Source organism: Diadema setosum, chromosome 17, assembly GCF_964275005.1.
Source record: "Diadema setosum chromosome 17, eeDiaSeto1, whole genome shotgun sequence".
NCBI lineage: Eukaryota > Metazoa > Echinodermata > Echinoidea > Diadematoida > Diadematidae > Diadema > Diadema setosum.
The window spans coordinates 10,077,833-10,092,275 of NC_092701.1; the positions used below are offsets into that span (position 1 = coordinate 10,077,833).

The 14,443-nt window shown below is 39.2% G+C and overlaps 1 protein-coding gene across 1 annotated transcript; it reads right to left on the reverse strand.

Moving 5' to 3' along the window:
* Nucleotides 1–2,499: 2,499 nt before the first annotated feature.
* LOC140240464 (uncharacterized) lies at nucleotides 2,500–14,326 on the reverse strand. The gene is made up of 7 exons (XM_072320234.1): nucleotides 14,060–14,326; nucleotides 9,831–10,571; nucleotides 8,451–8,559; nucleotides 7,674–7,898; nucleotides 6,895–7,011; nucleotides 5,336–5,488; nucleotides 2,500–4,347 (listed from the first exon to the last, which is right to left on the reverse strand). Exons 1-7 carry the CDS (start codon nucleotides 14,121–14,123, stop codon nucleotides 4,299–4,301), a joined length of 1,458 nt encoding a protein of 485 aa, XP_072176335.1. The 5' UTR covers nucleotides 14,124–14,326; the 3' UTR covers nucleotides 2,500–4,298.
* Between the last annotated feature and the right edge of the window lie 117 nt (nucleotides 14,327–14,443).

Here is a 14,443-nt window from a genome sequence, read left to right on the forward strand (position 1 = left end):
ATTGTGTACAATGATATCAAGAAAGAATAAAGAAAAATCAATATATTTTCCCTTTTCTCGCATAACAAAAGAATACTCGACTGCTCTCTTTCAGAAGGCAGGGGAAATAAAATTACCCTAACATATGTCGGTAACATTATTTGACGAAATGTGCACTTCATTAAAAAGGTGAAGTTTTGTGAAATTATCTTTATATTTTCCTTATATCGTTGTACGCATGTGACATCATACACTGTAGTAGTCTTCTCATCCAGCAGTGACTGTGCAGATACTTCAAAAGTTCATAACTTTTGAACGGATTGTCCAATTAAGTATTATTGCATTCACTCAATCCACATGTATATGGTGAACTTGTCCTTTAATCGAAGAGAGAAATTCTGCAAATATTCATCTCAAAATTATTCTTCCTATCTAAGCACGTCTCGGTTGTTTGCACCCTGGTCTATGACTGACAAACTTTTGCGCAACAATTTCGTCACGTCATCACGGTCCACAAGCAGATCGGACATATTTTTCCCTGAATTCTATGGCTGGGGACCTTAGGGAGTGAATCACACCGTTTACGCAGGAAGAAATTCATTCTACCGTGACAATTCTTTCGAAGATATGTGTGTGTGTGTGTGTGTGTGTGTGTGTGTGTGCGTAAGAGAGAGAGAGAGAGAGAGAGGGAGAGAGAACCTTTCATGGATACAGTGAGTCAGAGAGGCGGTCAAAAATTTGATATCATTAGAAATTTACTTTGACCAATGTCTTTCAAAATAATTGCAGCATTATTAACCTCGAGTTTGCCTATCACATAATAATTATATTTCGTCATGTTTATTCCTGCATGTTTATTCCATAAGTTCATATCATCCTACAATCGTACCTGTGTTTATTTATAACAGGTGGCTGAAGATACAAATGACTCGGCTTGTGTAAGCGTGGGTAACACGCGTGTAAATCGATATTTGTGGACATATTTATTATGCACAAGTCGACATTCGCGTTAGTCGACAGATGTCATTCCTTCTCTTGCGTATCGACTTACGCGAGGTTTAATGTTTGCTTTATAGGAATAAAAAGTTTTGATACAATGTGCCGGGATGCAGCATAAATTCATGATTTTAAAATCTGTCTTGAGACAGATTCATATTGAAGGGCATAAGAAAACTAAAAAGACGTTACGAATATTTTATTGGTATAAGGGTATTGCTGGACGATAGAATTTTGCGATTGCTCATTTTATTTTCATTTCCTCGATCATTATTCTATAGTGGTTACGAAATCATTTTCAACTTCTGTAAAATATTTGTACGTTTCTTCTGAAAACAAGAAAAATGCATGAATGAATGAATAAATAAATAAATTATTTACATTGATATACAGGCAAATTTGTTTCGTGGTACAGCCACGACGAAGTCTATTTTTCCTTTTTTTCGCTGTTATGCGGACGTTGACATAACTTCTAAAACTTCTAAAACATGTGGATTGCGTAGCATAAAAGAATCATACAAAAAAAGTAGGTTGTTATATTCATTACCTTAGTATCAAGTAGACTTGTAAACTAGATTGTTTGAATTATTTCTGCTGGCTCTCACGCCCTTATCATTTACATATTGTTACACTGCTCGTATGAATATACAGAAGTGTAAAATGAGCTTAAATGACCAGAGATAGATTAAATCCGCTTATGTTGTTTTCGTGATGAAGTCTGTTGTGTTGGTTATTTTTGTCATTCTGTTTTATCAAAACTGATTCCCTTCATTCGTAGCTATATTTATATGGATAACTGAACATTGACGAATTGCAGCAGTCTCGTTATGCGCTCTTATGTAAATCAAAACGCACACACGAATATAATTCATCTGCTAAACATAGTATCACACACACGCACACACACACACACACACATATAAACATCATACATGGTTATACACGTTGCATGAGTTAATTTGCAGCATTGAAGGGTGTGTACAGTTCTGGTCGAGGTGAGGATTTAGCTTTTTAACGTTTTGCGAGATATTCAGAAACCACTCTATTGAGATGTCAAAGAGCATGCAAGTCTAAGGGGTATCAAAAGTTTATTCGATGAAAATCGGTTTTGAAATGGCTGAGATATCCAAAAACAAGGTGACACAAAGAGAGCTTAAAGTTGTGGCATGTCGCCTTTTATTATTAGCACTTTTTTGGATATCTCTGCCATTTCAAAACCAATTTTCATCAAATAAAACGTTGAATCCTTCTTAAAATTACATGCTCTTTCATAGTTCATAAGAGGCTTTTCATTATCTCACTTAGGGATGTTCAAACATGAATCCCCACCTGAACCAGTACTGTACAGTCCCTTTAAGTGACTGTCATAAAATATGATTTAGTTTCATTCCACATGTATTTCATCACTCTTTTTTTTTTTTTTTTCGTACACGCGTGACGCGGCCATCGTCTGCTCAGGCAGAGTTTATATCAACCACCAATCAATGCTATAACACAATTAAATTTCAATCAATCATAATAGAATAATCTTCTAATGAGTTGTGGGGACGTCGTTACATTCTCACACACGTTTATTTCATAATCAAAATTTTTAAAAAGAAAATCTGTCGCAAGAGAAATGCGTGAAACAGATGGCCTGGTGCCTTTGATTATTTTTCTTCATGTTCCTATGTGCATTCAGGAGCATTTATGGTAGTTGCTAAAAAATAATGTTATGAATGTGTATGTATATTGACTCAGCGAAGGTACTGTATGTCTGTCTGACTGTGAGTTAATGGCATGTTTGTGGTCACGAGTGCATGCACATGTCAAATATCTGTGAAGTTGTCTGTTAATTTGATATCGGTCATGAAGAAAACTAAGGGGAGTCATAGTCACGTGGTATTAGAAGAGACAGCTAATTTATAACACCGAACCAACACGTTACACTCATCTGCCTTGATAGGAAAGACACAGACACTACAGCAAGAGAAAGCAGGGCTGGCGGAATAATTCATACGAAGACATGGTCTAATCACTTGGGGGTCTCTCACTTTTCCTTTTTTTCTTTTTTTTAACCCCGGAAGTGGCACCAACGGAAAAAAAAAAACCCACTGCGTTAAGTTGTGTGTGTATGTGTGCGTGTGTGCCTGTGTGTACTGTACCAGAGGGCTTATTAGGAGTGCAGGTAAGTTTTGTTTTGTTTTGTATTTCTGCTTGTCAGCTGGAGAAATCCGGTATTGGCAGCAGAAATTTGCTTGTCAGCTGAACAAATCGAACGTGCCAGCAGGAGGCAGGATGGAATCTAAAAGAACGTCCATCCCTAAGACAGACCAACAGTATTAAATGCGCCTCGAGTTATATGAAAGATAAAACGTCATGAGTATTGGTTGCCGATATACAACCCAGACTGATTTCGATATAAAAGGCTAAACTAACCCTCCTCAAATAAACAAACAACTATGAAAAAGGAAAAGAAATTTTTCTTATTATTACACGCATATTCACTTTTCCATACGAGTTTTGAAATGTTACATGTAATATGAATGAAATCTTTTATTTCTGGTGTTGCTATCTTATGCAGCAGTCACGTTCCCGACGGATCGCAGCATGCACATGTGGAGTCAAATTTTCTTATTGGGCGGGGGATGGGGTGGAATAACTTGTAAAATGCTGATGTGGACTAATGGTATGTATGAACCAAATCTACCTACGGCCCGGATAATGTCACAGGGATTTACACTTTCTGCATGATACTAATCAACCATAGATCATGTTAATATTCAGTTAGGAAATGATAAAACCTGCAAAATTAGGCTTGATGTTTCAGTTTACTAGAGTAATAACGGCGACTCGTGTTTGTATTCTGTATTCAGTGAACCTAATGTTAATCGGACATTCATCCACATACATCCTCCCCCCCCCCCCGCTTCATGAGAAAGGTATGATTAAATACACCTCACTATAAAGTAACCGTTTTCTTATAGATTCATCTACTGTCTATAGGGGAAACAGTATCCATGGTGCTTCCGGTCACTCACTGAATTTCACTGTTATGACGGCGTCATGGTTAACTTACAGCGGCAGCCTTTTCATGACTTTAATTGTACACACACACACACACACACAAACACACACAAATAAAAAGATAGCCACTACTGGCATAAAGGACCATGTCGCTCCCATTTTCAAAACTGAAAACGATGTTAAACAGTGACGTTCGGTGTTTCCCACCAGCCCCGTCCTGTGAAGGGTATAGTCTCATATTTTGGTCGCGGGAGGTACACCGGTTGTTAAAGATATTCTACAACAGGATTTTCCACGTTGTGACTTCTACCATCGTTCTATCGCGGTCGAGGCGGAGGTCTTCCGAGGAATTCATAGTCACGTGACCTGTTGTGAAGAAAGGAGAAAAATGGAAGAGACGCTTTTGTGTCATGGTATCTCCCTGATACATCATCGCCAACAGTAGTAGTGCATACACGTGGCGATTGGCGCTGTGTTTGACTGATCCATGTAACATTAAGTATAACCCTCTTTACATTTTTTTCTTATTCATCTTTGATAATGCTCTCTTGATTAATTAAGTCATGGTGACCTTCATCGCACGGAATAGGAGGAACTTGACCCATAGCTCATCGAGAGTTGAAAATTCCAATGCATCGTGTTATTGTAAAAAACCCTTCATTCGACAGCCTGAAAGTGACGCCTGAATTAGACCAAAAAAGAAGAAAAACGGAAATACACACTCTCATCTGAAAACGATATAACAGTGCACTGAATTATAAAATGAAACAAAATCTAAATAACTTTTCAAGTTCCTATTTCGATAGAGTTTGTTCGCAAAAACCGATAAGTCCATTTTTTAAGATTTTGAAGTACGGTCTCTGTCATAAAGTACAAAATAATACCTTTTAAATGATATATTGGTCACTACATATTATAAAGGTACATTTTCGAAGTTATGGTCAAAAGAAGCAAAATTTTTCTTATTATTCTCTTTATTTTTCTTGACCTTTAATTGCAAATATCTCCATTTGGCAAATATGGACTTATCGGTTTTTGCAAACAAACTCTTCATATATTAACGAAGGTTCATCATATCAAACGTAATAGACATGCCACCATTATTGCATTCACTATTGGTGTCTACATATGAAAGAAAAATAACAATCTCAATAGGTCCGTAATGGGTACGTATAAGCTAGCTGTACACATACGAAAAGTATTTGACTTCCTGACACACATAAACATGCAGATGAACACAGAAGTACACGCACTTGCCAGGTATGCTCTTAAAATACAATAAAGTTAAGCAAACAGTCAAATATACCAACAACAAAGCACATAAATCAATGTTTTTGGTGTAAGTAAGGCCTACAATGCTCCTTTTTTTCCGACTGCTTGAGGGCTTGGTGTCAGATATGTATCATCATCGACTCCGCCATCGGCGAGGACTTCCATGTACTCATTCTCGACTTGGTCATCCGTCTCCTCATCGAGTGAATTGTAAATAGGCTCTGGATCTCTTTTCCTGGAAGGTGAAGAGATAAAGTATAGAACCACCTGACTTTGTTTAGACTCTACAATCCCTCTCTTCTCGTGTTATTTGGACCCCCTTGTTTTATCGTATCAATGTTACGTATTTTCGATTGCCATTAGGTTCTTGGCAACTGTTCTGTATATGGATATTGATATGGAACGCATGTAATTATTTCTACAGATGTACATTATGTAATGGCAACTGTTAACATCATGCAAAATAATGAATACTGTTTTATTCCAGTTACTTGTACATAATATTCAATGAAATTGTTGAAAATTTATTTAATTCTAAAGCAATGCCATGTTATCATATCAAATCAAATCAAATCAAATCAAGTAATTCGACCCCTATCGTTTACTAATATGGTATTACATACGCAGTGAATTGTCTTACCAGTATACAGTATTTTTATACAAAGGGTCTTACAGTTATCATTACTAAAGCATTGCAAGGTGGTCATTTATTACGTGTCTATCAAAAGGAACACGATGGGCAAAACCACTTGTCCAAGGGTGCAACCACCAGGCAAGATTCGATCCCCGGATCCATGGTATAAGAACACGGAGTCATATCCTCTACACCACAGTGACTCGTCAATGAATATGACAGCACTATAACATGAAAGCTGCTTTGCCCACATCTCCGCAGCCGACCTCTTTCACTTGCAGCAAGAGTAACAGACTGCTAATCAAGAGTTGGCCTATTTACTAGTAGTCACTGCAGGAAATGCTCCAGCAAGAAATAAACTGGTCTTTCTATGCAGTGTATATACATCATTGTCTCACGAGACAGTCGGATGCCAACCATGTCAGGCAGCAACATTGCATGCCACACTATAATTTTCGTCGGTACGAAAATCTTACTGAGAAAGACATCGACGGGCAGTTTCTTCACTCGGAGTGACTTTGGAGCTCAGCATCAAGACAGAACGGCGATTGTTGAATTTTGAAAGTGTAGAAGTTAGGGCATTATTTGTTAAATCCGCTTGACTCGTCCGGTCGGGAATACGAAGTACGGTGTAACAATATGAAATGCCTCCACCAAACACATTCTCTTATCCACGACTCCATGACATTTGCTCCCATGAAATATCTGCATGCTAAGCAAAACATTCATCTTACCCACAAACATAACCCTAACTCCTAATCCTAAGCCCTCACATCAAAATAAACCGTGTCACAACCCTAACCCTAACCCTACCCGAAGTCCTTGGAGAAAAATAAGACCGGAGCAACTGTCACAGGAGCAAATGTCGTGTCGCTCGTATCACGTATCAACTGAATGCACTAGTGGTTTCCATTCTCTCATACACCATGACTGCTTTTAAATCGAGATAATGTTTCGAAGGAAGCACAGATGAAAGAGACATTGTGAATAAAGATAAAAATACTCACGCGACTCTTTTGTCTTTTTGTTTTTGTGGCGTCTTACGAGGGCTACGGGACACTGGTAGATCGATTTCAATGTATTCCGGTTCTTTATCATTTCTCTTCTTTGGGCTTGATCGTGGTCTGGAAGAAAAAGAAAACAAACAAACAAACCTTAACCATAATTCTTATACTCTCAATAAATAATGATAACCAAACTTACGTATCATAGCAACAGTGATGTAAGATTCAGGAACTACACGCCTCGTGGTAGATATTGAGAGAAGGGAATCTTTAGACAGGTAACAGAAAGAACTCGCATTTTTATTTTTTATTTTTTAAGACTGCAGCAGATTTGCGTTGCTACAGGTGACTCCAATCATGCCAATTATAACGAAGTCCTCGGGATCGGCATTTCTATTTTCGATCTAATGAAATTTCGTTATATCCGAGCAAATAAAGTGCAAAAAGATTATCATGCAGATGATAACTTTGGGCCTTGAATTTTACTTAGTACTTCGTTAGATGCGAAATCTCGTAATAACCGTGTTCGTTGTAACGAGAGTGCACTGTATTCATTCTTAATCGACTAATTAAATTATCTTACTATTAGTTTTCTTCTTTTTTTTTCATATTTAAAGTCTTCTTGCTTTTCCATCTTATTGTTCCTTTATACTTCCACATGTAGTAAATGTTGGAACTATATGCAAATAGATTTAAAAAACAAAGTACACACACACACACACACACACTACCAAAAAAAAAACAAAAAAAAATGTGTTGTTCCAGAAGCCTTTCAAACTTACAGCGGCTCCGGTGGACGTTTATACCGGCCAGGCTCTCCGTAGCGGTAGCTGGGATGATAGGGGTATTGGGTGTGTAAGTAGCGCATGTCGTATGGCGAATACGAATCTTGGCAACATGGCTGGCAACAGCAGCAGCTATTCGCCCCGTCGCAACCATAGCAACAGGTCCCTGTCGGCCTGTCGCTGCAACACTCGCCACAACCGCACGTGAAAGACGGGCATATGCTGCTGATTGAAATTTCGATAAGAAACATAAAATACGCTGTCATACACTTTAAACTGCTCTTTTACTTCTATACAGTTTAAAGAGAGAGAGAAAAAAAGTTGTTAGGTAGGTGCTAAAGGTCATTAACGTAACACACACCAGAATGAACGGACAACTATCCCGTAACTACGATTTGTTAATTGTCAGTAAAGTTGTTCTGGCAACACAGTTTATTTTTCATTATAATGATTATGTTTCACCAATGTTACTGTTATACGTAAAAGGCAAGGTATTTCTCCTATACACTTCCCTGAATAATGTATTTTGGCAAGGGATACATTGTTAAATTGGCAAAATTTGGCTTATAGTATTCTGTTTCATTCCATGTTTCATGACATGAATCGCACGTCACACACTTTCGATTTTAACGTTACGCCAGATGGCCATTGGCAATGATATCTTTTGAACCGGCGATATCTAAGTGAGGTTTTAATTGGTTTTGAAAATGCACTTTGAACAGCGATATCGCTGTGCTGGGATCTTGGATCATAGATCTACGACCAGTTGATTACCTTCCATCTGGCTTGCGGCAACCGTAGAGACACGCACACATGAGAGATACTCCTAGGGCAACACCTATCCCGACAAGCATGCCCAGCAACAGGGTGGTTATGAACTGGTCTGGCGGTATGCAACAATTCGGGGAAGGTGTTCAATGTGAAGTAAAAGAGAAAAATTGAAAAATGAAAGTGACGGTAAATTCGCTTTAATGCTTCACTTAACGTCGACAAATGGAGCTAAACCTAGTAAAGCAAATTAACTAGCTCACGGTTCATTTATGTCGAAAATCTCCATTCGCGATCTTGACCGTCATACCGTTCCACGAGAGCGTGTCAACCTCTCAGTTTATTTAACTCTCTTGGACGTTACTTTTTTTGTTAAATGAGGGTATTTTGTCATATTTACATGCCTTCTCTCGTTTCAGGAAATCTACTTCTTCATTTGAGTGGGTCGTTCCTTTAATTCAGAAGTTGCACCAGGCATTATACTTGTTCTGTGCGTAATTTTTCGTCACAGCGTTTTCTGTAAGTTTGTTTGAACTGCGTAGTAAAGTTGCATCCTTGGTTGCATCTAAGTTAAGCGATGAACATGATGTAATGACCGTAATAGTAACCCCAAAAAAGTTGGCAATGATTATCATGACACTAATTTGCTGATATCCTCATCACTATAATTGATGTCAACTAGTCGATTCACAGGTGGCACAAACCCGGGGTACCATTTAGGACCTAATGGAGGAGAATTCACAAGAAGTAAAAGATGTACAAGCCGAGCAAGAAGAAGCCGAGTTGAATCGAGCGCCTCATCTTTCAACGAATGCAAAATCCTGTTCCACTAATAAAGACTGCGAATATGAAATCTTACTCCTCTAATAAAGGAAAATTTCTCGACTTACAGACAATAAGGCATGCAGTAACATCGCCCATTCACCCATCACGGGTGAATCCTCGCTAGCCTGAGAGAGCTGAGGAAGTGATTCGGACGAGTCACGAAACTGTTCTTTCCTTGATTTTCACAAGTAAGTCCAATAGAACTACACACTTTTACCATCTATGTTTGTATCATCCATGCCACATCTCGAACGTTATCGAATTCGGTCAAAGCCAAAGTACACTGTAGGCATATAGCCACAACAATAACGACACAGAGTAGGCCCTAGACGACGAAATTATTTTTATTACAATCTGTCACACATAATTCTTTAATTAAAAGTTATCTTCTTTCCGAATCATTCAATTATTTTTTTGCATGCTTTGTTTTCCAAATAGCAAACAAAGAAAAAAAACACAGAGCAAAATCAAAAAGTAATGTCGAAGTGATGGCAGAAAAACAAATAATTTCATAGCAACTGACTAATTTATTGACCATGGTTAATCGACTCTCATAGTTACCTTGACAACCTCCGGTGAGCTCCTTGACCGTCTGCTGATCACAGTCCATCCCAAGACATCGCCTCCATTCTTCCTCGCGACCTGTGACCCTGTTGCATAGACCTCTGACTTGTGACATTTGACCCCGGCACTGCCTCCATCTCGACTGCTTGCCTACACCGCACGACACATTGCAGTGACCCCATTCCATCCAGAATGGACCCGGGTCAACACGAGCGCGCTCAACAGTCTCGAGTCCTCGAAAAAGCTGATTCGATCCGTGATCATCAAAGCCCAAGCCGTGGTAATGGTAATTGCCAAGGTCATTGGTCCTGCCGATGACTGGAGCGCCGAAATCATGTCGAGCTTCGAATCCCGTGGCCAGTGCGTTCAGTTCGTTCTCGAGATTGTTGTCGTCGAAGTGATTGAGGTCAGCATCAGAAATTCTCGGGTTGCCAATTCGCCCGAGATCCAAATTTATGGTTCGCCTGGAACCAGCGCTCAGCACCCTTAACTGGTTCCCACCGCCGTAAGAATCGGCGTTTAGGAATTGTCCCCTCGGTTTTCCGTCTGCTAAATTCTCGGTTCGATATTGTCCGATTAGAGAGTTGCTGTAGTCTCCGTTTACAGAATTAATGTTACGATCTACGGCCCGACCGATGTAATCTCGCCGACGGACTCGGGCGTCCCGTGGTTGACTCTCACGATGTGATGGGATCGGCTGGGGTACGTCCGCGTCTTTTGTGTCATTGTTTCCTTTTCCTGACGAATAAATAATCCGTGCATAAATTATACGGAATGAAATTATCACGTATATGTGACCGTGCATCACAAAACGAACAAAAAGTCGCACACCTTGATTTTACGCGAGGACTCAAGAAAGGTGAAATGGGTGAACCGGGTCAATTTTGAGTTTTCCATATTTTCTGAAAGAGCTATCTTTCTTCTACACTATTCATGAGTTTTGGATCATAGATTGAAGGGGAAAGTGGGTTTTTAGCAGTTTTGCTACAACCCCTTTTTTGGTAGAGTATTGTGATCAGGTTTTCCTTTCAGAGGCCCCTTTCATTTCCTGAAAATCCTTTGCACCCTCTTCACTTTCAACTCTAATAACTTTTGAAAGGAAAATGCTATTGCTCTGAAAGTTGACACTTTATCATGGTCAGAATGTGGTAATAAACCATGCTTAATTTCAGCTTAATCTGATAATCCCTTAATTGTTGGTACTACAGTAGTTAACATCATGTTTTGTCCCATTCATGGCACAGGTAGCACGGCTTAATTAAGCACTTGAATAGACCCTTACTTCGGAGCCTCTTTCCTCAGTGCACACTTTCCAGAGTGTGTGCTTTCTTTCCAGTATTTATATAGGTTAGGGAATCCATTTGAATTGAGTTATACTAGTACATCATTTTAAAGCTTAGAGTACATGTATGTTCTTTCAGAATCTGCCCTTAGGCCAAAAAAAAAAAAAAAAAAAAAATGTTGCATTGGCGTAACCCGCCCGACCCTAAAAATTCCGCCGACCCCATGTTTTTTTATTATTTTTTTTTGCTATCGATATCAAATATCTTGTTGATTGTGATCGCGATCGCACAAACCCGGAAGTGGAAACGGCTCTGGGGATATCGGATGTACGAGGGAGAGATCTAGCGCCTCACACATAAGCCTTCCTTGATCAGTACGTCATCTGTTTCCAACACGGACACGTACTCTAACAATACGTAGCATTCAGACTGCGATGTATTGTGCACAGTTTTGCCATAGGTTTCTTGTGTAAAGAACTTACACGAATCTGTATATGTGGGACTGTAATAGAGATCGCCGTGTGCGATGAAAAGATCATACATATGGGTCAATTTGCATATATCTTATCTAGGTCAAAATAGTAAAATATGAAGTGAAAACATTCAGGATAGGGATTTCAACATCTTTAAATTCTGTGAAGGGGTATAATTCCAGTAATATCGGCCTCATAAATGATTTGTAGAATAGATGAACACAGCACATTCGGTGTAGCAGTTGTAACTGTTTACTGAGCTGAGCACGAGTTTTACACGTAAAATGCAAGTAGCAAAAAAAGAAAAAAAAAAAAAATCCGCCCGACCGACCCTATTTGAAAATCTCATGTTACGCCAATGCAACAATTTTTTTTTTTTTTGGCCTTACCTAAAAACCCATGTCTGGTGACTTTTTGTTTGTTTTGTGGTGCACTTTATACATAAACCTGTGCTTTGTAACATATACATGACTTGTTGTATATCCATAGTACGGTTCATAATTGTGCCCTTGTAAATAGTGTATATATGGTGTTTTTGTTATTCTACTCAGCCTTATCTTTGATATTATTTTGTCTGTAATCTGTAGGGGGACTACATTTAACAAGCAGTGCTTCTAAGTAGTCCCCTCCACATTTGTACATGGTGTGATTTTATCTCAGAATATCACGATATTTTATATATACATGTAATATACTCTGTATAGTATTGATATTATATCCACCATGTGTTATACCCTGTATATTTTATCATATAATGTCCACTATGTGGAATATGAATAAATTTCAAATTTCAAATTTCAAATTTCAGGGTCATATATATATATATATATATATATAGTATATGCGTAGTTTTGAGAGTGGGCACTGAACAACAGGTCATGCAGTGAAGATATCCTCTGTAATGCTGAAACTAATTATGCAACACTGAAGTTTGGCGGAGGAGTGACATATGGGTATACACTATGTGACGATGTGAGATCCTCGGCGAGGGAGCGAAGCGACCGAGGGGAAGGGGGAGGGTGTGGGAGGGGGTATCCCCCTCCCACGGTAGGGTTTTTTTGAAAAAAAAAAAAAACAGAGTACAAAAGTCGCGTTTATAGAGCATTTAAAAACAATTTGTAGGACATTAAACATAGTGAAAGAAAAAATCAGTGCGAAGGACTATCCTTAAAACACACGGGGGTACATGACGGCGTGAAACCCTCGGCGAGGAAGCCGCAAGCGACCGAGCGGGGGGAGGGTGTGGGAAGGGGTATTCCCCTCTCACGGTAGGGACGTGTCCCGCCCCCTCCCACGGGTAGGGAATTTTTGTAAAAACAGATTACAAAAGTCGTGTTTATAGAGCATTAAATAGAAAACTTCTAGGGAATTAAACATAGTATACAAAAAATCAGTGCAAAGGGCTGTATTAATGCGGGGGGGGGGTACATTATGTGACGGTGTGAGATCCTCGGCGAGGGTGTGTGCTTAGGCTACATGTGTGTGTGTGGGGGGGGGGGGTTACAAAAAAGACTCTGTAAAAACAGAGTATAAAAGTCGATTTTATAGAGCATTTTAAATCAAATTTCTGCGAAGAACTATGATCAAAACTTACGAAAACTAAACTTATGAAAACTAGGCCTATTGAATTCATTTTACTATTTATAGTATAACTAGCAGAGCGAGCGAGCTCCTTTCACTTTGCCATTCGTCTGAAATGTATTCATTAAAAGCTTAAACGTGATCGCATTGCTCGAGCAAAGAAAATTATTCTTATATTGCTAGAAAGTATAGAAGGAAAGGAGTATAAATGAAAGGTTTGGTAAAGGTATGTATCAGGGAGCACAATGGAGGACGCGAGGCTAACACTATCTATACACTAAATTTGCTCATAAGTAAATCAGTTAGTGTATAGATTTATATAATACTAATAGCGTATATTATTAGTGTATTATTTCAAATTGACAAGACACATTTTTTTTTAGACAAGAAATTATTGTTCATTTTGGTCTTTAAATAATTATTTGTTACAGGGGCAGGGGGGGGGGGGGGGTTAAAAACTCGTTTTGCGCCCGTCGTTTCCTGCGCCCTATAGGCCCTATAGGGCCTATTAGGCTCCGTAAGCTACAGAGACAGAGACATTTCAAACTTAATATTGGTACAGTCCTCACAACAGTAGTTATCAGTTAAAAATAAATAAATACTGTCCAGTAATGGTCCAAATCGGTAAGAAGCCACCCCTCCCCCCCCCCCCCTCCCACACACACACACGTTCCGTGGTCCCTGCACTGTACTTTCACCCGATGTGATTTCTGGAGACTTCACTTGTCGGTGTGTAGGGCCTACCAACTTTGTACATAAACTTAGTTTAAGCCATAATATCGTCTAGTTTGGGGCAGATCAAAATACACATTGCGATCGACTGTTTAGCCTACGTCCACGAGTTGAATAAACAAAGTTAATCTTCAACCTCAACTTTAGTCACACTTACCGAATGAAGAAGAAGATAACAACAGATGTATTACAAAGAGACGGAACCATGCAAACTGCATCATTCTTTCACCCCATCAGCGCACATCGTATGGCACAGAAGTTCCACGTAGATTGGATCCTTTTTGGAGACTAAACATAGGGCTTCATGCTGAAAATAAACCTCCCTAGTATATTGTGCAATTGGGCAATAATTCAGTGTTCTGCGCGCGCTAGATGCAAAAAGACGCATAAAACGTATTCAATCAGGCTACATAAAGGACATGTGCAGACACGCGTACTACAGCCAGTGTATCAAAAGCGCGTGAAATAATGGTGAGCGCGCAGCACACGCACAGATTATTGTGAATGGGGGAATTACGTATCCCCCCCCCCCCTCCCGACG